The sequence below is a fragment of the Embiotoca jacksoni genome, unplaced genomic scaffold (genome assembly GCF_022577435.1).
Source record: "Embiotoca jacksoni isolate LCO1_2020_lvr unplaced genomic scaffold, fEmbJac1.0.p SCAF_22, whole genome shotgun sequence".
Classification (NCBI taxonomy): domain Eukaryota; kingdom Metazoa; phylum Chordata; class Actinopteri; family Embiotocidae; genus Embiotoca; species Embiotoca jacksoni.
In genome coordinates this window covers 9,147,923-9,175,308 of record NW_027185363.1, presented here as the reverse complement: position 1 = coordinate 9,175,308, position 27,386 = coordinate 9,147,923, and the positions used below count along the sequence as shown (strand labels likewise).

General features: G+C 40.6%; 1 protein-coding gene across 4 annotated transcripts; it reads left to right on the top strand.

Annotated features, from left to right (window-relative positions):
* Window positions 1-219: 219 nt before the first annotated feature.
* Window positions 220-26,709, top strand: LOC138203146 (myosin IXb). 4 transcript variants are annotated; one of them, XM_069157798.1, is made up of 41 exons: window positions 220-595; window positions 870-1,694; window positions 7,278-7,372; window positions 7,560-7,622; window positions 7,903-8,002; window positions 8,590-8,690; window positions 10,019-10,142; window positions 10,383-10,472; window positions 10,659-10,775; window positions 10,973-11,107; window positions 11,318-11,439; window positions 11,955-12,096; window positions 12,440-12,629; window positions 12,844-12,919; window positions 13,133-13,225; window positions 13,639-13,678; window positions 13,834-13,956; window positions 14,553-14,633; window positions 14,749-14,859; window positions 15,008-15,130; window positions 15,355-15,504; window positions 15,884-16,023; window positions 16,729-17,070; window positions 17,303-17,384; window positions 17,653-17,850; window positions 19,238-19,344; window positions 19,472-19,551; window positions 19,965-20,149; window positions 20,964-21,071; window positions 21,279-21,449; window positions 21,537-21,578; window positions 21,678-21,789; window positions 21,872-21,945; window positions 22,054-22,246; window positions 22,791-22,919; window positions 23,344-23,449; window positions 23,543-23,674; window positions 23,825-23,948; window positions 25,037-25,137; window positions 25,229-25,353; window positions 25,618-26,709. In XM_069157798.1, exons 2-41 carry the CDS (start codon window positions 930-932, stop codon window positions 25,875-25,877), a joined length of 5,652 nt encoding a protein of 1,883 aa, XP_069013899.1. In that variant the 5' UTR covers window positions 220-595; window positions 870-929; the 3' UTR covers window positions 25,878-26,709. The 4 variants fall into 4 exon arrangements, with proteins under 4 accessions (XP_069013899.1, XP_069013901.1, XP_069013900.1 ...); XM_069157800.1 differs by having other exon boundaries at window positions 25,229-25,365; window positions 25,618-25,705; XM_069157799.1 differs by lacking the exon at window positions 17,653-17,850.
* The last annotated feature ends 677 nt before the right edge of the window (window positions 26,710-27,386 follow it).

Below are 27,386 nucleotides of genomic sequence, written 5' to 3'. Positions count from 1 at the left end.
CCTCCACTGGGGGGCGCTCGAACCATTTGGCTCACCTGTAGCAACAAATTGAAGCAATTAAACTACTCACTATTAACTTCTCGTCGGTAGTGTTGAAAGTGTCACCATCTCTCGTTCCTGTCTGTGTTTTTTTTCTCAGCAGTTTGTATTTCCTGTTGTCTGAAGGGGGACATCCTTCAGACCTGAAGTCTGTGAGGGGGGGGGGGGGGAACCATCTATTTATTTCCACCTCGTCGACGGGTGTGTTCTGCGGAGAAATGTAGGAAGTAACGTTAACCTAAACACTTCCCGACTAGGACGACGAGGACACGTAAAAATCTTCCAATTCCTCAAAGAAGCTGTGATTTATAAGAGCAATGACGACGCCCAACTGTCGGGAAATTTCCTTTTCATCATTTTAAACTCGCTATAAGCAGTTTCTTGGCTCACCTTTTTTTGGGGGAAGCTCAGGTGAATCAACTTCTTTTTTTTTTCCTCGGAAGTTGTGTGATCGGAGTTTGTAACGCCAGCCGGAGGAGCAGAGACCTTATTCCTCTCTTCATTGTCAGCGGTTTTTTCGGATTTTTAAGATGAAATGAAAAGTTTCCTTCGATAGGTGAGACTTGTTTTGACATTTTGGTCCTGTTTGACATTTATTACTGTTTATCATTTGTCACCTGGGCGGTTGTAAATGTGGGAATTTTTGATGGGAATAGCAATAAATGTGGATTATCGTTGATACTGTGGGTGGTAATGACGCTTTCAAACAAATTCATTTTCTTTTAACGTAATTTTCGATGTCTTTTCTTGATTTCTAAACTGTATTTGGTTTCATTGTGTGTGTGTGTGTGTGTGTGTGTGTGTGTGTGTGTGTTTGTTTGTTTCTGCAGTGGATGCTGGCAGAGAGTTAGGGCAGTAAGTTATGCTGAAGCCTGTCCCAGAGTATCAGGATGAGCACCACAGATGGAGCCGGGGCCCCTGAACAAGATGGCGAGGCCCGTGTTGTGCAGATCTACCCCAGGCTGTCCCAGGACACGCCTACCTACTGTCCCCTGCAGGTCAGCGCTGCGGACACGGTGAGGGCGGTCATCCACAACTCCATGGTCACGCTGGGCCTGGACTCCAGCCTGACGTACAGCTTGCTGGAGGTCAGGCAGAGCGGCGGAGAGGAGAGGCTGCTGGAGGCCGGGGACTGCCCTCTGGAGAGAGTCCTGCAGTGGCCCCCACAGACGCAGAAGTGGCACCCGAAGAGTCACGGGTACTACTTCATCCTGCAGCAGGCCAACGGCGGAGTAGAAACCAGCAAAAAGGACTACGATGACCTCTGCGGCCTCTCCGCTGTGACTGAGGAGACTGTTCTGCAGGCTTTGCGCCAACGCTTCTCCAAACGCAAGATCTACACCTACGCCGGCAGCATCCTCATCGCCATCAATCCCAATAAGTTCCTGCCGGTTTACTACAACCCTAAGTATGTCAAGATGTACGAGAACCAGCCGCTGGGCAAACTCAGCCCTCACATATTTGCCATAGCCGACGTTGCCTACCGTGCCATGCTGAACAGGCAGGCCAACCAGTGCATTGTGATATCAGGTGAGAGTGGCTCGGGGAAGACTGAAAGCAGCAGTTATCTCATCCACTGCCTGACTGCACTCAGCCAGAAGACGTACTCCGGCGGGCTGGAACGGACCGTCCTCGGAGCCGGGCCGGTGTTAGAGGTAGGTCACGTTGACATGAAACCACTGACATCAAAGTCTGTTGTGGCTGTCCACAGCGTGACGCAACCTCAAAGGGTCTGACAGATTGCCTCACATCATCAGTGGGTTTGACTTTGAAGGTCTAGAAACACTGTGAAAAATGCCCATTACAACAATTGTATACTACCAAATGTCCAAAACAACAAATTTTAACATCAGAGAAGCCAACTGGACTTCTTTAGTTTCTTGAAGACGTTTTGCCTCTCAAGAAGCCTTTAGGATGAAAATTCAAACATCTTTAAAAAAACTAAAGAAGTCCAGTTGCTTTTTGGATAAACTTATCAAAGTAGTTACTGATGAATGTAATGTCAGGTCACCAAGTTAATGGGTTGGGCTCTAATTTTGGTAAATAATTCTGAGCAAATTGAATGTTTTTCATTTTGGCCCATTGGTTGTTCAAAACGAGCAGTTTAAAGATTTGTTCTTCTTTCAACACATGACTAAACATGTAATCAAACAGCAAATGACCAACTTCCTGTCATGAGAAATGCAGCCGCACTCCGATATTAGGAGGTGTTGCGCTGTATAGAGGGCATCATAGTCTGCCTTCTAATTTGATTCATTTATTGAAAACATTTTTGCAATATTTGCAATATTATTTTTTTTCAACCTCCAGGAACTTGCATGTATTAGAAACCCTCAAATAATACAAGTGTTTTTCAGTTTTTCAGTTGAGTTGACACAATGAGCTCCTTGGTTGGTTTAGAGGAAGATTATCTTGCTGTCAGATCATCTGCTTCTGCTGCTGTGGTCTGTGAGGTCAGGACATCAGCTCCTTTCTCATGCTCATAGGAGTTTGCTGATCACCAGATGGATCTGGGTGATGTTTTTTTCCTCATTTTGTGGCTGTAGTTTGGGGTGCACCTCCAAACTGCCCATTTTCTCATGCCTCTCATCCTCTTTCTACATGCAAATCACTTCTGTTTAAAAACAGAAAGCTGAAAATAATCAAACCCCTCCCGTGTGTTTTAGACTTCCTGCAATAAAAACATGACCGTAATTGACCATAACCATAAAAACCCTGTGATCTAAATCGTGACAGGTGTTTTGCCAATGGTAGATTTCTGATAAACCGCATCAAATGACAGGAAATGAAGAGCCATTCACATGTACGAGTTTGACTCGGAAGGCAGCAATCCTGTGCTGACAATGCGGCATTTTTATTCATCTCTAATATATCTAAATATCATCATTTGTTTTCCATAATTCCTCTCACATTTGGATTTACATATAGCTCAGATATTTCCTCAAATGAAAAAGCACTAAATTACAAAACAGGGTATGTCAGTCGGGAATTCATTTTCTTTTACACATAACGTCAGTTTCACAGACATCTTTCTTTGTTTCTGTTGTGTATAAGTCGTCGTGTCAATGAGTAACAGGACGCCACATTTCCCCACGCTTTCAGTTTCAGGTGTCTGTTTCCCAATGTGTATCAATGATAACAGACGTGAAATACAGACGGTTTTAAGGGAAATACCCGCCTCTTTGAAACTTCTCTTACACTTAAGACTTAAGTTTGTGTTTTATGGGGGAAAACCCTGTTCAATTTATCTAAAGAGTCCGTTTTTAGTGCTTAGGGCCTTGGAACAGATCGGTAAAGTTGGCATTATTGAGTTTCACTTCGTTTAAAAAGTTGTGTTTTTCATGTTGCGTTGGAAGAGTGCTGCCTGTGGCTTTTCACTTTGCACCATTTAAATCCGTTCCAGCTACCAAAATGTGCTCGAACACTCGGTGTGGAGATTGAATTCTTCTGCACGTTTTATCTTTCTATCAATAAGGCAAATTGCCTTTTCCACGGAAGATCTTGGCTCGCTTTGTTGCTGTTGACACCCACCCACCCACCCACCCACCCACCCACCCACACACACACACACACACACACACACACACACAGTCCCAAAGGACCAGCCTTTTGTGAGACAGCGACTAAATATGGATTCTTTTCCTCTCTGAACGAGTTCAGCAAGTTTCTCCTTGAAATAATCAACAGATTAAGCATTTTTACTGTTAACTGATCTCTCTGGCATTTTATTGCTTTGTGCTCTGCTTCCATTTGGCTTTTAAGGAACCACAGATTCAGCTTGAGGAGAAAGAGTGACTTGTTGACCTTGTGTGTTTTTTTTTTTGTGTTTTTTTTTTTTAAACTAAACTTACACAAGACTGAGATTTCACAATGCAACAAACAGCCCTCAGCTATATCCAGAGAAGGCCAAGTGTTTACACCTGGCCCCGTAGTTAAGCTGCTTTTTGCCATCTTGGGATTTCCTTTGTAGTCATGAGTCACAAGTTGTTAATTTGTATCTGAAATCATAAACACTCCCTTTTCGTCCTTCCTAACGTTTAATCCAGTGTTATCTGACCTGCCATCAGTACATAAAGGACGCTACACTTGATTTAGATTTCACTGGCGCTCTAAAACAGCCACTGACTGGTGTATTCAGTGCCCATTTTAAAGTATTGAAGATATCTTAAAATACGTTGTTGTAAATCTGCGGTCAGTAGCCGGCAGGTGATGGCACCTTGCTCTCATCAGGAGCGGTGAATGACGGAGTGGTTGCTGCTCGAGGTTCGTGTCGGGTGTTGGGTGATCAGGAACCAGGAGGGAATGTGCAGGGCGTTGTCTGCGAGGGAACACCAGCGAGAGAGAAGTGAAACAGGAACGTGTCAGAACAGGCTGAGCGAGGTCGGCTGACAAAACCCCACGCAGCAAAGTCTAAATTTCCTCCTTTTTCTCTCTGCTCAAATCCCTCCCACTTTGTTCAGATGGGTTTAATCTGAGAATCATGGATCTTCATAGGTCTGCGTTTGAAGCCAGATTTCAGTCTCATGTTTCAAATCTGACCCCAATCTTCATCCCATGTCAACATTTTGTGATCTGAATCTTTTTTTAGTTTCCCATAATCCACCTGTTGCATCATTTCTGCTTCGCAACTCGCAAAATCAGAAAATATGGCATGATTACATCATTAGTGTGGTCATTGATCACTGATAAATATATTAAACATAAAATAAGATCAGTGTTTTCCAATCTGGACCTTGTGACCAATTTCAAGAAGTTGCAAGATGAAATCTGAGGAACCACAAAACAAAAACAAACCTTTTTTCATAATTGCTGTCATATTGTTGCCTTTTTTTTTCTTGTAAATTATAGGGTTTTTGTTCAAATTTCATCCTCTGTGAATGTATTGAAATATGAAAAGGGAAACGTTACTCTGTGGTTGATATGGCAAAAAAAAAAAAACATATCCAAATTCAAACCAGGGGCAAGCTGTTTTTCATACAAGTTGGGAAACCACCAAACTTGATGACTCAAAGAGCCGCTGCCAGATGTTTTTTATTAATTGAATAATCACGAAATACATTTTTCGAGTGATGGCAGAAAATGGTGAAAAAAGTAGCGATGGCTTCAAATCGCTTGTAACACTTCAATTACTGTCATATAAAGCAGAACATAGTCATCATGTTTGAACCAACGATTGGACACGCTTGCTTGATCGTTAAGTGAAATGTCGCAGCTCATTCGTTTAACTCATCAAACTTGTCTGACTTCAGGTGTTTCCAACTTTCTTGATAGCTTTTATAAATTTTACAAGGGGTCCTGAATTTATTGTAAGATTTGTGTCTGGAAGAGCAGGTTCTTCTAGGGCTTATAGTAAGAAGTCTGAAGGGCCGTCCATCATCACCATCATCATCATCATCGTGTCCTTCCGCACTTACCGGACATCACATTTGAATGCATCACCCGCCGATATATCTGCGGCTTGAATTATTTCACCAAGAATTGAATGTTTTTTTTCGTGCCCTCTGTTTAACACGCACAATAAACATAACAACTTCAGTCCAGCAGCTGTATGGTGGTAAAAAAAAAAAAAATTGTGTGGTGTTCTGCAACAGCTGCTGCAGCTTCTTCAAACATGTAATTTCAAAAATACTTTACGTCGGCGGTCCCTACCTTTCCGCTACGTAACCAAGATGGCGACCGCTGAATGTGAAAGGAGACCATCGTTTCACGCTCTGCGGTTTTTCTTTTTGGTCGCGTTCAAACTGTTTTTAAGTGCATCGTCGGGTTGTTGTAGTGCTCTGCATGTTTCCATCCTGGACAGAGTGAATGCACTTATGCACTCAGAATAGTGAGTGTTAGTACATGCGTAAGCCTTTTTGAACACAACACGGGTATAAGCTGCGTTTCCCTCTCTGTGCCACGTACAGTACCATCTGCACTTTCCTCTGTTTGTGTCTTTCATTTCTGTCCTGCTGCGTCCAGGTTTTTTTTTTTTTTGTAATATGATTTTAACTGATGTGGAATTTGAAGGGAGACGTGTGCGTGTTTGAGAAACCCTCCACTGTATTTACAGAGGCTCACTGGGTAGAAACAGTCTAGTGATTTAAAGCTGTTCCTGCCAGCGTGTGATCAGTGCAGTGCAGCTTGGTGTCTGCGCAGACAAAGCTCTGGCCCGTTAGCACACAACCCTCGCGTTGGAATGAAGCACAACCTTTTCTTTTACAGGCTGACGTGAGTTCAGTTTGTTTTTTTATTTTTCTTTGAGGAGGGTTAATTCTTAAAAAGTAGAAGCTGATCTTCAGTCAGCAGCAGCTGAGAAGTGTTCATGATCATGTGCAAGTCATTTTGGCCTGTGACTTCACCTGTGGAGTCTGTTTTGTGTCTGGAGGGGAAGCCATAAATACTGTACAACTATTAGATGAATCAAAAAGTTTCCTCTACGGCCGCAAATAACGATTATCTTCATAACCAATTAGTCTAGTAGTTTCTTCTTTTTTTTTATTCCCTTTGTAATATGCTGTGATTGGTTGTTCAACTGGTCTTTAACTCTAAACTTGACCCTCAGACATCGTAGTAACCAGGCACAGGCAAGACGTCCCCCCCCCCCCCCCCCCCCCCCCCCCCCCGCTGATCCAATGTAGCACCCCAAAGTGTCTTTAAGTTTCTTACTTTGTCCAATCAACAGTTGAAAACATTAAATTTATATTCACATGAAACTGTTTACGAGCAGTTGAGTTGTGGGAGCAGATGATGAAATGATAAATTAAAAATGCTTATGGCCACTTAATCATGTGCACAACAGATGTGAGTCTCCTCCTCAACTGTGTTTAGATGATGATGATGATGATGATGCTGTGATTGAATTGTAACTTGCTGTATGTGACAATTAGGAGTAAAACAACTTCAATAAATGCAGGGAAAAAACACACAAACACATAAAAGTACTCCCTTAAGAGATTGTTTATTTTTTTTATTTAATAATTTAGATTTTTATTATTATTATTATTATTATTGTACTAACTTTATTGTTTAATTTTTCTTCATTGTGATTCATAAGACAGAAAATTAGTTTACATTCAAACCTACTAATTCACTTTCAGTGTCCTGCCATCCACAAACCGCAGTGATTTATTCGCTCGCTCCTCTTTGCAGAAAACATTACCATTGTTTACGTATGGGTGCCAGTGTCCGAGGGAAACATGCCTGCAAATTTGTCTGTTTATTTTAGTGAAAAATGATGTTCCTCGTGTTTTAAACAGGCCTTTGGCAACGCGAAGACAGCAGAGAATAACAACTCCAGTCGCTTCGGGAAGTTTATCCAGCTCAACTACCTGGAAAGTGGTGTCATCAGAGGGTGAGGCGTCACGTTTTAGTTTCATTCTCGACTTGTTTAGTGACAATTAATGGCTTCAGCAGCACAGATTTATTTGTTTTGTGTTACAGCTCATTTTTCTTTCAGTGTCAGAACTGGTCAGTGTTGTCGACCCGCTCAAAACCTTCGCCGGTTTTATTAATATTCTCTTCTTGAACTTTTCTTGCAGGGCAGTTATTGAGAAGTATCTACTGGAAAAGTGCCGCCTGGTGTCCAGAGATAAGAGTGAGAGGTATGATTAAGACTCAAATATATGACACTTAAAATACTCACGGGAACAGTTCTGATTCATATTTTAATCCATAATCTGGGCATAGAAAGGAGTCTGTGCCGACATCAACGCTACTGACAATGTCACCCATTTGTACCTGAACTCTGACCTCTAATACGAGCCAGTTAAAGCGGACCGCACTCACAGTTCAGAGAAATGTTCAGTCAATAATAAAGTTGAATTGAAACTTGCATATGCCCCGATTAACTGTTTCAGCGCTCTGTGACCTCTGACCCCTCAGGAACTACCATGTGTTCTACTATCTGCTGATGGGTGCGTCCAAAGACGAGCGCGATGAGTTTTCCCTGTTAAAGCCACGGGATTATCTCTACCTCAAGCAGGTACCTTTGATCGGCACACTTTACAGCAGCGGTGAAGGAGAAACAGGGGGACTAGCATGAGATGAGTCATTTCATCTTATCAAATGGGGACAAATCTGTAGTAGATGTTTAATAGAAACACACAGGATCTAGAAACTAGTCAATGCTAGTCCAGCATGTCAAAGCGGCTGCTGTGAAGCAAATAAATGGACTCTTAAATAAATTGTACCTGCTTTCAGTCGAAATCATTTTACCGTATTATGTGGAGAAGTTAAGAACGTGTCGACCATGTTTACTAAGCTTTCAGTGAACACAATGATACACTTACCCGTTTCACCTTGTTTATGTGTGCCTGGTGTGTTTCTGTTTACTGTCACAGTTCAAGTATTACCAACCAACAATTTCTTCCATCATATTCCGCTTTCTCTTTTAGCATTTTTTTTTTTGTTGTTTTGTTTTTTTTGTTCTTCTTCAATATTTATAACAGATGCAATCCCGTTCCGATTCACAGTTAATTTGCCTGCGCGGACGCGCATAAAGAAAGCATGAGAACTCCGTCAGGCGCGGCACGATTTCCTCACTCTTTCTCTTCTCTGCCTGTTCTGCAGGAAGACCTCCATTTAGACGATGAGGAGAAACTCAGGAAGGAGTACAAGCGGCTGCATCAAGCTATGGAGATGGTTGGCTTCCTGGCCTCCACTAAGAAACAGTACGTGTCTGTCTGAAAAATGTGTCTGCTTGGAAATATCTATAATTTAAGGCTTTCTTCCTGAGATTTAACAGAATTAATACAACAGCTTCTACCATAAGGTTTAGACTGTTTCATGACATACATTATTAAAGTGAAGCTCCCTCGTTAGCTCTTCTGTAAGGGTAAAGAAAACTCGGATTTACCGAAATATTTTGAGTGAGAAAGTGTTTCCAGTGATATTGTGATGTTTCCCAGCTCTCAGTTGCAGCAGCTCTACAGTTGTAGAAGTGCCCGATAATTTAACACTATTGAAGAGCTTCTGCCTTCAATATTGGTGTCAGTAACAGGTCAGAGCTTGTCAAGTCAAGCAGAGGGAAAATGCAGCAACTATGTTGGCTAGCATCAGACAGCCTCAGGGCACAGCGCTCAACATAAAAGCCCTAGCACTATTGTTTGTAACCTGTTCAGGTCTGCTTCCCTGGTGAAGAACCACACACAACAACGTACAGGTGGAAACAGAACTGGAATAAAGTCAAAGAAGAGAATCATTTCTTCAGTAATAAAAGGTTTCATAGAATATTTACCAAGCAACTCAACTGCCAACTGTTAGAGAACCTCTAAAAACTTTTCCTCCATGTACTGTTGGTTGGAACAGCTCCTGACCTGCGTATCCGGCTTGTTTTAAGGCTTTGTTTCCCAATGAGACATCAGTGTAGAAACCCAGATCGTGTTAATATTAACTATCAGCTGCTGTTAGCCTCTACATGTCCTTGAAGGCACTGCTGGTGTTTACATCAACACAGCAATGTTTGACCTTGCTCACACTGTTATCCGGCTGCAGATGCACAGGTCTCACATTAACTTTGACCTACTGATGAACGAGTTGTAAGGTTTGAAAAAAAAAAAAAAAACAGGGAAAGAGACGTAAAGGAGACACACAAATGTCAGTTTATATCATAAATACATGAGAGAATTATCAATCAGTGTTACACTGGCGCCTCATTTGAAAGGAAAACAGTAAACATTATTCAGTGTCATAAAGACTAGACAGACTTTTATTTTTCTTGTTTGAAATGAATATTTCTCTTCTCAAGTAAAACTCCACAGTTCCACTGAACGCAAATAAAAATCCAGTTTTTGTTCTGCTGCTTCCTGAAGCTGCCAAATAAACTTTAGATACATTTGACTCATCTTGTGTTTAAATATCGGAGAAAAAATGTCAGTCAAAAGCGTTTTATTGAACTTTAATGAGGTGACCTCTGTGGACATTTAGCTCTCATCTCTATTATGGCTGCCAAACCACTTAATGCCATCTCTGTGTGTGTCTGTGTGTTTCCACTGTGCAGTATATTTTCCATCCTCTCTGCCATCCTGCTTTTGGGTAACGTGACGTTCACACTGTCAGAGGAAACTCAGGTCCTGGAGGCCGGACCTGCCGAAGTCTTGTCGACACTGTCAGACCTGCTGAAGGTACGTTTGTGCTAACCAGTGATAACACTACACGCTGCTGCATTTATAGTGTTCACAATTGGCATTAAGATTACTGATGACTGCAAAATGAACCGTATTGTCTTCGTGGCTTAGAAAAGAACATGTTTCAGCCTGTTCTTTATGTCTAATAAAGTTGATAGTCGTGTTCTTTTGTTTTTGAGGAGGAATAATTTGTTGTAAAATTTTCTTAACAGTTTTTTTATTTCTTCTTATTTCTAGGTGAAACAGAAACTTCTGGTGAAGGCTCTGACGAAGAAGAGAGTAGTGACTGCCAACTCCACCGCAGTTTCACAGTACACATTAGAACAGGTATAAAGTTTAAATTTACTATTACGGCTGCTAGAGTTAAATTTTTCAAATTTCAATTGTTCTATTAAGCTTTTAAATTTGATTTGTGGAAATTATGAGTCAGTTATGTTTGGTATTTTGGTCTTGTTGTGCATTAAATGTAGATTTCTGTTCTATTTGCATTGTTTTATTTTCTGGTGTTTTCAGGCCACCACCATGCGGGACTCCATGGCCAAGTTTTTATACAGCGCTCTGTTTGACTGGATCGTCCTTCACATCAACCACGCGATGCTCAACAGACGAGACATGGAGGAGTCCGTCTCTGTGAGTCACGACATTCAATTTGGTGTTGGAATTTTTAATAAAAACAACAATACTGTCTGCAGAGTGCCTGACACATCCTCCAAAAATGTGTCTTGTTTTCCAGCTTTCACATGTGACTTGATGTAGCTCAAAGGTTTTATTATCAGTTTTCCAGGATGCTGCCTTTTAAAGTGTCCCGATTGCTGTTCTGTTTTCAGTGTTTGTCCATCGGCGTCCTGGACATGTTTGGGTTTGAGAACCTGCAGACAAACAGTTTTGAGCAGCTGTGCATCAACTACACCAACGAGACGCTGCAGTGTTACATCAAACAGGACATCTTCAAGCGTGAACAAGTGCGTCACTTTTCATTATATTTGCATACATTTTACATCACTGACATCTCACATTTTCTGAAATGATTTTATCTAAAGTCAACATGGATACTATATGAACTGTTTTGCAACTACTAATACAGTCCCGCATCCATGCCACAGAGACAAGTTGATTTAAATCGAATTACTGGAGTAACGTGATTATGTAATTGTGATTTAACTAAATTCCAGGAAGACTACGTGTCTGAGGGCATCGCCTGGCAAAACATCGACTTCACTGATAACAGTGGCTGCATTCAGCTCATCAGTGAGAAGTCGGTCGGACTCTTCGACCTGCTGGATAAAGAGAGCAGGTAGGTGAACCGTGTTCACAGCATGGTTGCTATGATCATGTGTGTCTTGTTGGTGCCTACTGGCAAAATTATGATCACTTGTTCTGTATTAGCAGATCAGTTAAACTCTGTTTTGTTGGATTTCAGCTTCAATATTTCATCTGGTTGCTTCAGACAAATACACTTAAAAAAAAATAACTGCAGCGTCCATCCTGGGTTTCTGCACGCTGATTAAAACAAAATAGTGACTCAGGTTTTTCAGGAAAATCAGAGCCAGACAGGACAAACTCAGAGCAGGATCCAGTTCATGATCCAGAAATCACTATAACATTTAAATATAATGTCAAACACAATTCTCTATCTCTGACTATCATCACCTTAATCAGTACAATACATTAAACTAATCTACATTTACAGTTTGTCAGAATGTTTAGCTGACACGCGTCATTTCTGCTGGTGTTGGGTCAGTCTCATGTTCTTTCCATGACATTGTATGTTGAACCTGACAGTGTGTCCTTCTCCCTGTGTCTCTTCAGCCTCCCTCAGGCCACAGATGAAACCATGTTGGACAGGTTAAAGAAGCAGCATGAGTACAACCCATTCTTTGTCCCGTCTCTAAGTAAAGAGCTGACGTTTGTCGTTCGGCACTTTGCTGGGAGGGTCGAATACCACATCAAGGTGGAGTATAATTCCCACACTGCAAACATCTCTGTTCTAAAGTTTTCCCTCCTGCATTTGAAATGAGGTAAATGTCCTCTCCATCATGCAGCTTGACCTCTGTAACATATTGTGGGTCTGCAGTAGCCTTGTTAGATAAGCCAGTGTGGGAAAAACCTCGAAAAGCTCTTAACTAAGTGAATGATTAATTCCCTCCACTAAGAAGACAGTGGATGTGTTGTGAGTGCATGTAAATACATAAGAAAAGATCTGATGAATGCCGGAAACTGCAGCTTCTCTCTGTTGTATAAATGCAGCGTGAATATATACACCATACTAATCATAATTATTTTGTTTTTTTCAGGATTTCCAAAAGAAAAACACAGAGCACATGCGTCCTGAAGTAATATCACTTCTCCGGAGCAGCGAGCGCTCGTTCCTGCATCACTTGGTTGCATCGAGCCCAGAAGCTTTGTTCAGATGGGGCATCCTCCGGGCAACCATCCGCATCCTCACAATATTTAAGAGCATGGGACGCCAGCGGGCAGAAATGAGTAGGTATTTTTAATGGGTTAGTGAGCTGAGTTTTTAAATTCCCCAGTAGGTTTCTCAGTCCTAAAAACATTTTTAAAAGATTGTACATATTTCTTTGATGGACACGAAGGTCACATCTTATCATGAATGACTCAGTCTGTCTCTGTCTTCACCCCTCATATAAGAAATGCTCTGATTATTATATAAAACTGACTTTCTGTTCTGTCACCACAGTGGCTGCAAAACGAAGCTCCTTCAAGTCCCTCAAAGAGATGAAACAGCGCAGCAGTCCTTTGGGCAAGCTGTCCAGGTAAATATAATGTAGCAGATGTTTGGGGTCGTAGTCGGGCTGCATGATACATTTAGCACTGATTAGACTTCTCAATGATGGTACTGCGTGATGTAATTGAAACCAAACATCTTCAGTCCTAAAACATTTGCACAATACTCTACTTTAAATGTATTTATTTTTTAAACCTGCTGTTTGCTGATTAAAATTAAAGCACCTCTCTGACTCTTACAGCACCAGCCTCACTCTGGATTTCTCCTTTGATCGTTCTGATGAACATCCTCTTGATGTGTTTGAGGACATCTTCGCCAATTACGAACAGACGAAGTAAGATAGATAGATAGTTACTTTATTAATCCCCAAGGGGAATTTTTTTTTCACTACAGCATCATTATAGGTACAGGAAGCAATAAAACAACAGTAAAATATTAACTATAAAAATGCACAGTATATACAATAAATAAAATAAAATAGAATAATTTAATTAAATTAAAACTAACTAAACAATAGTGCAAAGTTTTTTTTTAAATATATTTAAACAAACAAGAAAAACAGACAGCAGTGTTATTGTTGTGTGATGGATTTTGCCAGAGGTGAGTTATTGTACAGTCTTATTGCAGTAAGTGGGCTATATTCCTTTTGTTTAATCACACTCGCATCTTATGTTATGCAACTTTTCACTTTTTATGTTCAGACCTCTGTGTTTTATGGAGCCTCATTTTTGTCTGTGTTTTCTGCAGGAAAAGTCGAGGCGGTCGACAGAAGCAGCTAATTCCAAAGGTAGAGTTTGGATGTGGCGTTGATAAAGCTCAGTGTCATCAAAACACTTAAAAAGCAGATACGCATCTTGATTGAATGATTTTATAATACACCTGCACAGTCCCATTGTTTTAATAGTCTGAAAGCTCATGGCCTTATTTGTTTTCTTCAAACAGAACCTCATGGATTTGCGTTCACTCCAACACATTGTTGGTCTTATGGCGCACGACCGGACCAGCAAATCCATCTTCCACCCTCACCGGACATCAAAACCCCCGACAGTTAGTGCTCAGTTTCAGGTTTGTCTCCTGTGTAACTTTGCTAAATATAATTATTGTATTTCATCAGCATCGCAACTGCTTTCCAGATTAATAGGTATTTTAAAGACATGAAAATGTATCTACATTTCTCACGTCATTTTCTTTCTGTTTTCTTATTCTCTAACAGTGGATATTTAAGCGTTTACACGTTTTTTTAAATATTGTGCTACTAGTGGTAGTTTGACCGTCGTCTTAACGATTGATATTGTTTGGAATTTACGAAGGCTGTCCCCTTTTTATGCTGACTGTACTCATGTTGGACATGATTACTGCAGGTCTCAGGGTCATACACCAGGAGTTTAATGTGTTTGGTGGGAAAATATAACAACAACTAACACTCGTATGCGTGTAACTTCTGGGGTGGTAATTTAGTGAAGCAGGCTGAGCACAGGCATTAAACTGCCGTGCTTGTCTTACCTCGTTAAATGATGACCTACAAATGAGAATCAGAAAGTCTTCAAAATAGTCCGAAGTATTCAGTTTGTTGATAAAAAAAAATTATAATGCAGGTTTTTAGTCTAAAATGTTAGTCACTCAAATTCAAATCTGCTCACTTGCATGTATGTGTCTCACAGGCGTCACTCAGGAAACTGATGGAGACGATTGAAAAATCCGAACCTTTCTTCATTTTTTGTGTTTGCTCTAATGCTGAAAAGGTAACGTCATCTATGAATCTGTAGCTTCATCCTGGCAAATTTAGTCCCACACATATAACATACACGTGTATAACGCAAGTATATCACTTCGGAAATGTTTTCTTTGTTCTTACAGAAGGAGCTGCACTTTGACGATGAATTTGTGCTAAAACAAATCAAATACACCGGCATCCTGCAGATGGTTCACATCCAGAAGTCTGGCTACAGTGCCAAATACACATTTAAGGTGGGCACTCCTTTTAGAATGATGTTGAATATTGTACATATACAACTATATACATATATACATAGATGTCCTACTTTAAGATACGTTTAAGGGACGTCCTATTCTTGTCAATGAGATAATTTGCACCTTTTGATCATGTTGATGACAGGAATTTGTGGAGAAGTTCAAGATATTGCTCCCAAAAGGAACCACTGCGACTGTGGAGCACATAACTCAGCTGTTTGAGAGGATGAAGTTGGATACGACCACCTACCAAATAGGAAAAACCAAGGTTACCATATAACTATACCAGTATCAGTGCCCACATTTACTACTCATGTTTCTGTTCGTCTTTGGATTCAGTTGTTGACATGCGGCAATTTTGTAAATTTATATGTTTTCTAAGGTAATGTTTATTAATTAAACAAACTGTCACTTACTAATAACACACTGCAGATTTCGGTTATGTATAAAGTAATATTTCATGCTCTGTACGCCATCCTTTTCTCCACTCAGGTTTTCCTCAAAGAAAAGGAACGACAGCTGCTTCAAGACACGCTCAACAAAGAAGTGATGCGTCACATCGTCATCCTGCAGCGCTGGTTCCGCGTCTGCTTGATGAGGCTGCACTTTCTGCAAAAAAGAGACGCCACACTGATCATACAGGTGTAGCTCATTTCCTGCTCATCACTTCTAGATAAGAAAGCTCCAAAGGTTTCCAAAGATGTCTTAGATAATGTGACATCAACAATCCACCCTCACAACTAAATAACAGCTCACGACTGAAATGTGTAACATGAACTAATCATTTGCACACCGTCTCAGACTTATGGCTGTGTAAAAACAACCAGCCATTTCCCAGATTCTCTGAATCCATATCTCGCTCACGTGTTGGTCAATGTTGGGGGATCAGTCAGTGAGAGACATTCAGTCACTTGTGTGCCTGTTTATTGCCTCAGCAAAGGAAATGTTCCCAAAGTCAAAAAAAATAAAATAAAGAGCCTACCAACGGAATAAAGCTGAAAGAACATTTCTGGTGTTTCAGAGGAGCTGGCGTGAGTTTTATGAGAACGAAAACCGAGCTGCTACAGTGATCCAGATGGCGTGGAAGAGTTCCCTGAAGAGGTCAAAGCAACAACAGGAGAAGGGCGATGGGAAGTCCAACACGCGGCCTGGAAGAGACAGGTAAACACACAACTGTAGCTGTGTTTACTTTGTAGGAGCACCATCTCTGCTAATTAGAAATATACCAGTTTCATAGAGTTCAATTTGTTTAAAAGTGTGCAAGTGTGCTGTCTCTACCCAACCTGACCAAAAAACAGGACTCAGAGACGCTGCATTATGATCATAGTTGAATGAATGGTGTTTGTGTAAAGCCACAGAAACAGTTGGATATAATTAAACATCTATGAGTTGTTGCAGCGTTAAAATCAAACCTGCATGAAAGGCTTTTTCTCAAATCCCACACACTGCAATGATAGATTTTTTTTTTTTTTTTTTTTTTTTTTTTTTGCATCAGACTTGTCTATCTGGTAGTAAGTGTTGTGTTCAGGGTCATGTACGCAACAACACATGTTTTTAACCACATGTTAATTTTTTTTAACATTTTTATTAAGGATACCTTAGAGTTAAGAGCTTTACTTGCCAGTGCTCTCTGGTGGCCAAATATAGAGGAAATGTGCTGTATCTTTTCAGCATTTCTGTTCTGGTATTTCTTGCTACCTGTAGGCCAACATATGACACCAATAAGCTTTAATGGGGATATATCATCTCTGGTTTTATTCAGTGGTTTTGAAAAACTAGAATCCAAACAGAAAACACTTATTAGTATTTATGCTATGAGTACAGTTGCTGCCATACCAGTCTGATTTAAAGCTTTTCACACAACAGCTTGACAAAAAAAGAGTTGAAGCGGCAGCCCAAAGTGGAGCTCAGCCCCAACAGGATCCCGCAGCCTGGCCCGGTCCACAGCCAGTCGGCGCCGAGGGACAGGAGCAGGGGATCCCCTCCCCCTCTCAACAGACCCCTTTCTCTGCCTCTGGACCCCAAAGTTGGCAGTGGAGATCTCTCCATTAGCCCCACGAGTAGCAGCTCGCTTCAGCGCTACAAAGACATGGGCGGCATCAAGGAGAAGGCCGTGAGGTGGAAGGAAAGACAGAGTGAAGGGGAACCGACGGACGAATCAAGTCCGGAAATACGGCGGCGAAAAGATAACAAGAAAGAGGAGTTTCAGTATGTTGTTTTTTTTTTTATTTCCGCATCCATCTGCCACGATAAACTCATAAACTTTTGCCACTTAATAGCTCTTCTGGTAAGGTCTCAGCCAGCTATTTTGATAATATGTTAAACATCCTTTTTGTCAATAATTTGAATCCATTGAATCTACTCAATGATAAAATGTTTACCAGTGATTTTAGTTCCACAATAGTCCACAGCCCTGCTCTTATATCTCTCTACAAAACAGGCGCAAAGGGAAGTCCATGTCTGCTGATGAACTGTCCAAGATCAGCTCATCAGGCTCTGACAGCTCTCCTTCTACCAATGAGGTAACTTTTATCCACGTTATTACATCATCTAAAGCATAATTCAAAACAGTGCGGATGCAACGAGAACAATGAATCTTTGAATCTTTATTTTTGCCTCTTATAAAGAGTTGCCATTGTCCTTTACAACATAAATGTTGGTGTTGGTGCTGTATGTGTGTGTACTGTAAGCTTATGTTGTGCTGATAAACACATGTATGGAGGCTCCTCACACATGAATTAAAGAAGGCCTCCCAATCTGTGCCTCATCACTTTTCCCGGCCCAAATCAGGTCAGGGTGCGTATCCGCAAGCTGAACAAACGCAAGCGGCGTTTAGCCTACGCCCGCAGCGGTTTGGTGATTAACTTTGCGGCCTCCAAGGAAAACGATTACTGGAGCTTTCCGCTGCCTCCCATCAGCCCCCACGTACCCGGCCTGAAGAGCTCGGCAAGTAACATGGACGTCCAGTCCTTCAAATCCCAGGTCAAGGTACTGACCGGAGGGATGCTTTGCCCGAACGACCACAACTTTCCTCTGCATGCAAGCCTTGCATGCGTATGTCCCAGATAGTCAGCTTGCATTGTTTTGGGACTTCTGGTTTGTGCTCTGCAGCCCCGGACGATGAGCAAATGAGCTGCTGCTTGCAAACGGAGAGGAAATATTAAAAGCCCATTTCCAAAGCTCAGTTATGATCTTTCTATTCTCTTCGCCCCCAAATGAGCAGCAGGTCCCAAGGTACAGAATAAATCAACAGAATTAAGATCAGTAGCTTCGATGATCACACATGGAACGAAAGCTAACCGTATATCTTATCATACCAGGTATTGTTTAAAAGAGTTTTATTAAACATCTATGTAGTCTTTTGATTTATAAAGGCATAAACACACTTTCATGTCCTTTTAATTACAACTTGCATAGATCTTAAACTACATGGAGTCATACATACAAACCTACCACTAAATTAACTTGTTTCCCAGGTTATGACCAAAGTATTTCCTGTAAGGCTTCAAATAATGTAAATATCACTTTGGATGGGCGACACCCAAAAATGATATCATTCAGGCAAAATACTGAAAACATATTGTTAATGATTTCAAGAACACTGAATTGCAACAAAACAAGTTTAATGGTTTTCATGACGGCATAATCGTAACTGTTTTTCTTCAAATACTGACTAACAACTGACATACCGCTGTGGTTTATTGAACATCTGATCTTTTTTAACACACCTCTCTTTCAAACTAACGTCTTCACCTTTGAGCTGCTTTCAGCTGTGCTGGTTGTTGCCGTGTGTCAGTTATGCATACATACCGTACATCGTGCATAACAGTAGGACCATATTACATTAGGTTGTAAAATGGCCATTATCACAATATGAATTTTATTTAATATATTAGAAAAGTATTACAATATCATTGTGGACAATATGAAATGGCGCAGCCTTAAATATTCACTGCCATATTGTTGATTACAGAAACAGTATAAACACACATTTCAAATCCTACTAACCTTTGTCAAATAACACATTTTCATAAGGACAGTAAAAGAAACTAATTAAAACAAAACGGGAAGTCAACTGGTGGGAGGAGATAGTGTAACTTTGCATGAGAAGTAAAAATGGTGAAGGACCATTAGTATTGTGGTATTATTTTCTCATGTTTATATGGGGTGTGGATTGGTGGTGGAGGAGCTGTGGGGAAGTTTTTTGGAAGAGACGGGTGCGACCGCTGCAGGGGAACTTGGTGGGGAAACGGCACTAACTCTCACTCAGGAACATGTTTGGTTCTCATATGGAAGTTGTTTTTTGGAGTTGCTATATCACAAGTTTAATAGTTTCACTTGCAGAAAGTTTTAATACAAGTTATTAATGTTTCAGATGCCACCAGAACCTGATGGCTTCAGGTTCAGCCTTCCAGCCACGTCCACCATCGATGACTCGGGACAACGAGGATCTAACCAATCACAACCGTCAACGCCTGAGAGGTATCACACGCAGTTAATTCATGAGGGAATTATTTTGAAATTCTGAACCAAACTTTATGTTTATAACTTCCTTCAATCTTTTTGATATCCTGCTGCATGGAGTTTATATGGATTGTCTTTTCTACAGAGTTTGGTTTCTCAGTAAATTCCTGAAGAAACGGGCGCCCAAATATTCCCCGGTCAATGTCTCCTCGTCAGATAAAATGGGTAACCTAAAGTTTTAAAGTTCTGATTCCTTTTTTGATTGAACAGTGCTGATACTTTAATATTACACATACAATTAACTTTAAATAGGCTGAAGGAGGTACCTGATGTCAGGGAGTCTTTAGGACAGATTGTAGGTCGTTTGAAGTAAATGTTAATTGTTTTAGGACTGTGTGTGGAGGAAAAAGGAAAATGTATATATTCTTATACAATGACACAACTTTTTGTATGCTCATGTATTTTTTCTTAATATGATGGTTTACCTCCTGATGACACACTTCCTCTCTTTACTGCCATCTGTAGGTTAAATGCTCATCATGTCCAAGGTCTTCATAAAATCCTTATTTTAGTGTTGTTGGGTTTTTTTTTTTATCTCATGTGACTAATACTACTGTCCGTCCCTCTGCTGCCTGCAGTCACCTTGTCCGGCTACACTCCACATCCTTACCACGTGAAAAATCAAAACAGTGGGAAGACCAGGAGTAACCCCTCTATTCGAATCAGCCGGGCCACACGGGTATTGCAGTGGGACGCATCTCTGGACCGGGAGATCACCGACCCCAAAGAGCTACGAAACCTCGACGAGTTCCTCGGGAATCAGGTGGGCAAACTCGGGTCTTAATGTACATATGACTCTCACTTGTTTGCACTGTGCATGTGCAGTTTTGTGGTCTTCATTTTCAGATGACTGGTCCGTGTAAGTTGGCCCTGTAACTGTAGCTTTTGATGCATAGACAAATGGGGTGACATGAAAGTGGTTAATATAGTGCAATTATTGGACACAAACGTCAAACCATGTCGGAGGGATGCTTGAGGTGGTCTTGGCTTTTTAACTGCAGACGTCCTCAGTCTGAGTAGCGGGGATTGCAGACAAAGACAGGGTGTATGAAAAGTGACATAATGAAATAAGTATAGAAGCACATTACTGGGAAATAAAATAAACTTATGCAAAAGGTCATATCCAAATGAACAATCCTTCATTAAAATAATTATTTTTCTACAATTTATTGTCATATTTTAGTACCTAATCAAAATGTTTTTCATTAAACGTTCTCATAATTGTTTAATTATTTTATAATGCCTTATTTATGCATTAGCTTTATTTTTTTGGCCATTTTGGTGTTTTATAGTGTACTTATTTTATAATTATTGTCGTTTCTCAAGTGGAGTTTTAACATTTTTAAAAAGAAGTCATGCACAGGTTTACAGAATTGACAGTAGATACTTGTTTATTGATCATGTATTCTTGGTTCTCTCTGGTAGGGACCCTCTCTCTATCTCCTATACCTCTACCCCTGTATCTCTCTCCCCCCTTTTTCCCTGCCTCCTTCTTCAAGATCAACTGTCCAGTTTAAGGCAAATATGAATAAAATGCTTTTCAAAAATGTCCTGTGTTCCACTTGTTCTGTCATCAGGTGAATGACCTGCAAACAAGAATAAAAGAGCTGTCGGCAACGGAGAGTATTTTCCTCACAGCCACCATGCAGTTCAGAGAGACCATCAAAGGCATGTACTCTCTCCAGGTCAGTCAGCGTCTTTCACTGCACCAGCAAGTAATTCACAACATCATATAGCAGGCAAAAAATTTGGACTTTTTTCCTTTATTATGTCGTCATATTGAAATCACTTACAGAAAAGCTGCCACTAAGTCTTACAATCAAGCATGATTAAAGTGCTTAGAAATAAAAATGGTGAATAACTACGTTACTCTGACATTTTTTGACCAACAGAAGCCCCAAATTGGCTACAAGTATCTGATGAAGGGCTACCACAACCAAGTGAACATACTAGCGGCACCGAAGGAGAAGGCAGAAGTCTCACTCGTGGTCAACCTGTTCCAGTCGGTGCTGGACGGCTTTATCAGGGGACAAATAAAACGAGTGGAGTCCGAACCAGCGAAGGTAAATCTGATACTGTCAGCCGATCATCAGTCCCCAAACCACTGAGAAAATATGTCACTCATAAATCTCACTTCTGGCTTATCTCAGGCTACCAAGACGACAAAGAAGAGGAGGAAAAAGGACAAATGTGTAAATTGAATATCTTTTTCTTTTATGTTTCCTCATTATGAATATGAATAAATGAAGATGAATAATCACGGTTTATTTCTCCACTTCCTATGTCCACAGCCTGATAGTCCTCTGGATCACCTGTTCAGCACATACCAGGTGAACATCATGCAGTCATGTGACCTGTGTGGCTCCTACATCTGGGGGATGGAGAAAGCCTACATGTGCAGTGGTGAGTACAAAGAGCTGCAACACGTAACAGCATTTTAAGAAATACACAGAGATACACAGTAAAATTCTGTTGTACATTTTAGCGTGCAAGTTGATATGTCACAAGAAATGCCTGGACAAAATCATCACAGACTGTTCAACACGGTGTGCCAGGCAGGTGAGAAGTGACATAAACACCACAGTATGATCGACTAACTTTAAAAACATTCACATGAATTCCTCTGCGTAAATCTCCCATTACCCCTCTTGTCTTTCCACGTGATAGGACAACAGTGTACCAGGCTCCCTTCACTTCGGGGTGCAGGTGTGTGTCCTCACCAGTAAAGCCAACCCCGTGCCCAAAGTGGTGGAGCTGCTGCTGATGCACGTGGAGCTCAACGGCCTCTACACTGAGGGCATCTACCGCAAGTCGGGCTCGGCCTGTCGAGCGAGGGAGCTCCACCAGATTCTGGAGACGGGTGAGAAGTTCTTTACACCCAAGCTGATACTTGAAATGCAAAAGAAATTGTCGTAGGTCCACCACAGTCTACATGACAATTCAGGGTTCCACTTAATGGGATGTTGCTTGTATTATAAAATGGTATGACTGGTGTGGCGCTAACAATAGATTATAAAAGTTCATTTTGAATTTAAAGATGGAGAAAAACTGTCTTTCCTTTATTTTTTTTCCCGCTTAATACTTCTCGTTCCAATCAAGGAACTTGGATCAAGAAAGTAACTTATGACAATAAATACTGTATGATAACAACATCTGATAACTTGCATGCTGTATTTTTTTTGAGTAATTTTAATGTCGCATTCATAAGCGACTCGGAAGTGAGAGAGTTCCAACCTCCGGGTAGGAAAATTCACCTGAACACCTGTTTTTCTATACTGACATCCTTTGATGATCAAATCACATTCTTGATCATCTGACTGCATACACTCACAGTTTATTTCAAATACTGTTAAAAAAAAATTGAAGTTAATTTCTCATCTGTGTGTTGTGTCTCGTGCCATCAGATCCTGAGGGAGTGACTTTAGAGAACTACCCCATCCACACCGTCACAGGCCTCGTTAAACGCTGGCTCAGAGAGCTGCCTGACCCGCTCATGACCTTCTCCCTCTACAATGACTTCCTGCAAGCAGTGGGTGAGAAATTATCGGTCGTATTTAAATTTTTAGCACGTAGGCCCTTGTTTCCATTTGCATAAGTGCATTCCTGATGAACAGGCTTATTAATTTTGTTGAGTAGAAAGGGACTGATACAGCCAATCACACTCAGTGGGTTAGATATTTTATTTTAGTTTGCAAACTAAATGGAGCTGTGTATCTGTTAATGGTTAGGAGGGATTATACATCATATCATGATATATATATATATAATACTGTGATTATTCTAGTAATGCTGAGATGCTATGAATATGACAGAAATCCATGTACTCCTTTTCGCACAGTAAAGACAACACATAGTGTACTTGTCATAAATCTGCTACTTTAATTCGTTATGTAAGATTATAACAATGTGTGATATAAAAGTTTAAAATGTATTAATCCCATGTTTGTTCCCCCTCAGAGCTGCCAGAGAAAGCTGAGAGAATACGAGCTGTATACCAGAAAGTTGATGAACTTCCTCCTGCTAATTACAACACGTTAGAGCGTGTTATCTTCCACCTGGTCAGGTAGGAGAATTTTTTTTTTTTTTTTTTTTTTGCGTGTGTCTTTTATTCGTGCATTAAAAGTGCCATGAGATTTTGACCTGTGTTGTCTCTCAGGGTTGCAAAGAAAGAAAAGCACAATAAGATGACGCCGAGCTCTCTCGCTATCGTGTTTGCCCCCTGCGTCCTGCGGTCACCTGACGCTGATGACCCTTTCCTCGGTATGAAGGACGTGTCCAAGACCACACGGTGAGTCATCATACTGAACACTACTGTTAACTCTACATCGTCTTCAGGAAGTTTTATTTGTTTCTCGTGCGCTGAAAAAGCCTCGTTTTAAAATACTGCTCTCGTACACATTGTGAATGTATTTCTAAAGCTGGATCGTGTTGTCTGTAGGTGTGTGGAGATCCTGATTTCCGAGCAGTTCAGGCGCTACAACGAGAAGATGCAGAATATCCAGGAGCTGGAGTACGCAGAGGCGCTGGCTGTCAATCAGCTCAAACTGAAGAGACAAAACACGGTGAGAACGCACCAGTACGAAATAACTCCATGTGGCATCTGTCAATACTTAAAAAGTTTTTTTTTTTTTTTATGTCTGTCAATCTGGCTGGAGTTTGCGAGGATACATAATGCATGAAGGCAGCACAGACGATGCCAAAGGGAACGAGACCAACTCACGGAAACATTTTAAATTCACCGTCAAAACTTTCCCGATTATTTCCTCTGCTCACAGCTGTTGTCTAATGTCCGTACGTCTGCCTGTGCCCTGCGGGGCTTACTTGTACACAAACTTAAGTTCCTTTTACATTTTTTGTTATTTAATTAATGAAATTTCCCCTCGGGGATTAATAAAGTGTATAAAATCAAAAAATCAAATCAAATTGAAGGTAGCAAAAATTACACACGTTCTTTTTAGTATTTTTTTTACCAAATCACACTGTTCATCCTCGAGGTCTATGTTGAGTCCTGCCTGGTAAAACATTTTGCAAAGCTGACTTTTTCGAAGTTTAACCCATTAGCTGCAGTGTATCTGCACAGAATGGGGCCCCACTCACTGACAACATCTTGATAGCACTACTATCTCTATACTATATTGGTCAGAGACTCCACAAGATGCCTCTAAACTTGTCGGACTCATCAGATATAGTTACCATTTTTACAATCCCCTCTGCTACATGAAACCAAAACAACAACCTAAACGCTAAAACTGGCCCATTTTGATCATGCATTGAGGCAAGTTTGCTTGGTTCTTTGCGGTTTTTAGAGGTTTAGCCATTTTAAAGCCCGAGCTCACTTCCCCACATGCAAATGTTTTACCAAAACAACTTCCCTCCCAACACTGTTTTACAAGGGCACCGCGCTGCGTCCTCAGCTTCGCATGAGTGTGAATGGTTTAAAGTAATACAAACAAGCCACAGTGTTTTTCCACTACAGTATGCCAGGATGATATATACTGTAGGTGCAGCCAGACCATATTCCAGGTCTGGCACAGTGCTGCGGAGATAGGTCTGGCCCCATGAGACCGTGTCGAAACAACTTTTCCTTTTAGTGTCTGAATTACTAGATAGAAATACTACTGACACAAACACTGCTCTACTCTCGGTGCAGGTCGTTGAACAGCCCTCAGAGCTGGATGCTCCACAGCAAACACACCCTGACGAATCCGAGAAGACCCTCATTGAAAGGATCAAGTCCATCAAGCAAGAGAAGTGAGCTTGACATAGTTTGATCGCAGTTCTCCTCACCGTGCATTTAAACTCATATGTTTGAATGATGATATCTTGTTTTTGTCGTTTACAGGGTGGACTTGGCGTGCAGGCTACCTGACCTGGAGCAGGAGCAGTCTGACAATGACAACCTGGACTCGTCGTCATCGATAAGCACAGAGAGCCTGGAGGACCGGCTGGGGAGCCTGGAATCTGAAGGTCAGTAAGGAGGTACGGTACTTTCACCTTCCTCTGGGTTTAAGAACAGACCAATAAACTTAATGTCATTTTTACTGTCCCACCACTATGGTACCATGGTGTACCATGACAGTATGTTATCATGATATCTGTGTAACTGTAAGAAATACGTCTAGACCAATGCATGATAAAAACATCATAAACTATTAACAACTTCTTATGTGTACTACAAACCTCGTACTAAATATTGTTAAAATATTTTTTTTTAAATGTGTCTATTACCAGGAAATGTCACCACACAGTTGAAAACCCAGAAACCCGCCTGCCCACACAAACCTCCTGACCTGGCGCAGAGATTCAGAAGTCTGATGGCTCAGACAGACGATGAATGTAGAAAGCTCACGTCAGAGCAAAGGACAGACGTTACCCAATCTATGTGCTTCCTTCCCAGCCAAGAAACTCCCTCGTCAAACAACAAGACTCTAAACGGAAACTTTGACAACCTGGACATCCCTTTCATCGATGAGGAGGAAGAGCCAAGCTGATAACAACACCACAAGTTGTAACAATTTGAATATTCCCAAGTATGTGTTAATAGAAGCACACAAAAAAAAGATGTGCACATTGTTTTATAGACTTTTCCATTTGTCAGTGCTGCTATGGAAACAAAGTTTTTTGAGAAGCTATATGTATTTAAGGGGAGATTATGCTGACTGTTTCTTCAGGGTTTTCAAACCAGATCTGGAGAACTTCTCAACACTTCATATCAATATGATGTGTGATTTTTAAAACATATTCCAGGATTGTACGGGTGGATATTTTGGACCTGTTCTGTGTGTCAATCTGTGTAGAAATACCGAGACAACATGATGAGGAGCGACCGAGTTCACAAGAGTCTCTTTACTAATGGACAATACTCAGAGCTCAACCACTGTGGTACTAATGGGAGTTTAATGTCTTTGTGGGGAAAAAAAAATATTGTAATTACCAGAGAAGTTCTCACATTGTAGATAGTGGGATTCATCATTGTACAGTGTGATGCTGCATTTTGGGGTCTCGCTGACTGTACTGTTGTGCACCTGGAACAATTAAGCTATGTTGTTGTTGTTTTTTTTCCATTTCCTGTGGTATACATACTCCTGTGACCAATTCACTGATTCAGTATAGCTGTAAAAGAACTGCTGTCTTTTAGATTGACTAACTATTTTTGTTATTGCAAGGCTGTGCAGATTTGCCAAGTAGGCTTCAGTCTGTACATTACTTTTTTATTTGCACGCCTTTACATTTTATAAGGGGTAGAAATGATGCATATAGTGGTGAACGTCCTCCAAGGCTGGCTAATGTCACCTTCTGAAATAAACAGACACGTTTTAAGTAGCTCTTGCTGTTGTTTTAATAAGAAATTAGGTTAAATAGTTGTCAAACAAACTTGTTTGTGGTAGAGAGAGCATACAAACAATGCTCAAAATAAATAAAGTAAAAAAATTGAAGTACAACCTTTATATTACAATTTTAAAACATATAATCTAAAACAGTCTTTTTATATTCTAAACAAATTGTATTAACTGTAAAACAATGTATTTAGAATATGTTGTCACTAATTTGAGCAAACAGTAAACTAAATAGTTGAAATTGCAACTCCAGAACCACCAAATAAAGCCCACAAAAATATGATTAGGTCTTTGAGGTCAGAAATGAAAATCATACCTATAGCATATAATTCTTGGTAAAATACAGATTTACAGTTTAATGTTCCAAAATGTTTAACTTTTGGAGGTTGGATTATTAAAATATATATCACAAAAATTTTATAAAATTGGTTCATAAAGTCATGAAACCTAATAAAATATGATCCCCAGACTGTAAAAAATTTCTGCAATGAGAACCTTTTAGACTTCAGGTAGTCAGGGACATGTTCAGTCTTGCTGAAATTACTCCCTCTCGATCACAAAAAGATAAATTCATTTAATTTTTGATACGACTCCCTAAGTTGACCTTTATTGACATGCTCTTCAGACGCTCCCACGTTTTGAATCGCTATCCAACACATCCAT

Bases quoted from the DNA above. Each gene is read 5' to 3' on its own strand.
- LOC138203146 (XM_069157798.1), top strand. From the start codon at position 930: ATGAGCACCACAGATGGAGCCGGGGCCCCTGAACAAGATGGCGAGGCC. The intron at 10,143-10,382 runs GTACGTTTGTGC...TCTTATTTCTAG, and splicing joins CACTGTCAGACCTGCTGAAG to GTGAAACAGAAACTTCTGGT. The intron at 11,108-11,317 runs GTGCGTCACTTT...ACTAAATTCCAG, and splicing joins ACATCTTCAAGCGTGAACAA to GAAGACTACGTGTCTGAGGG.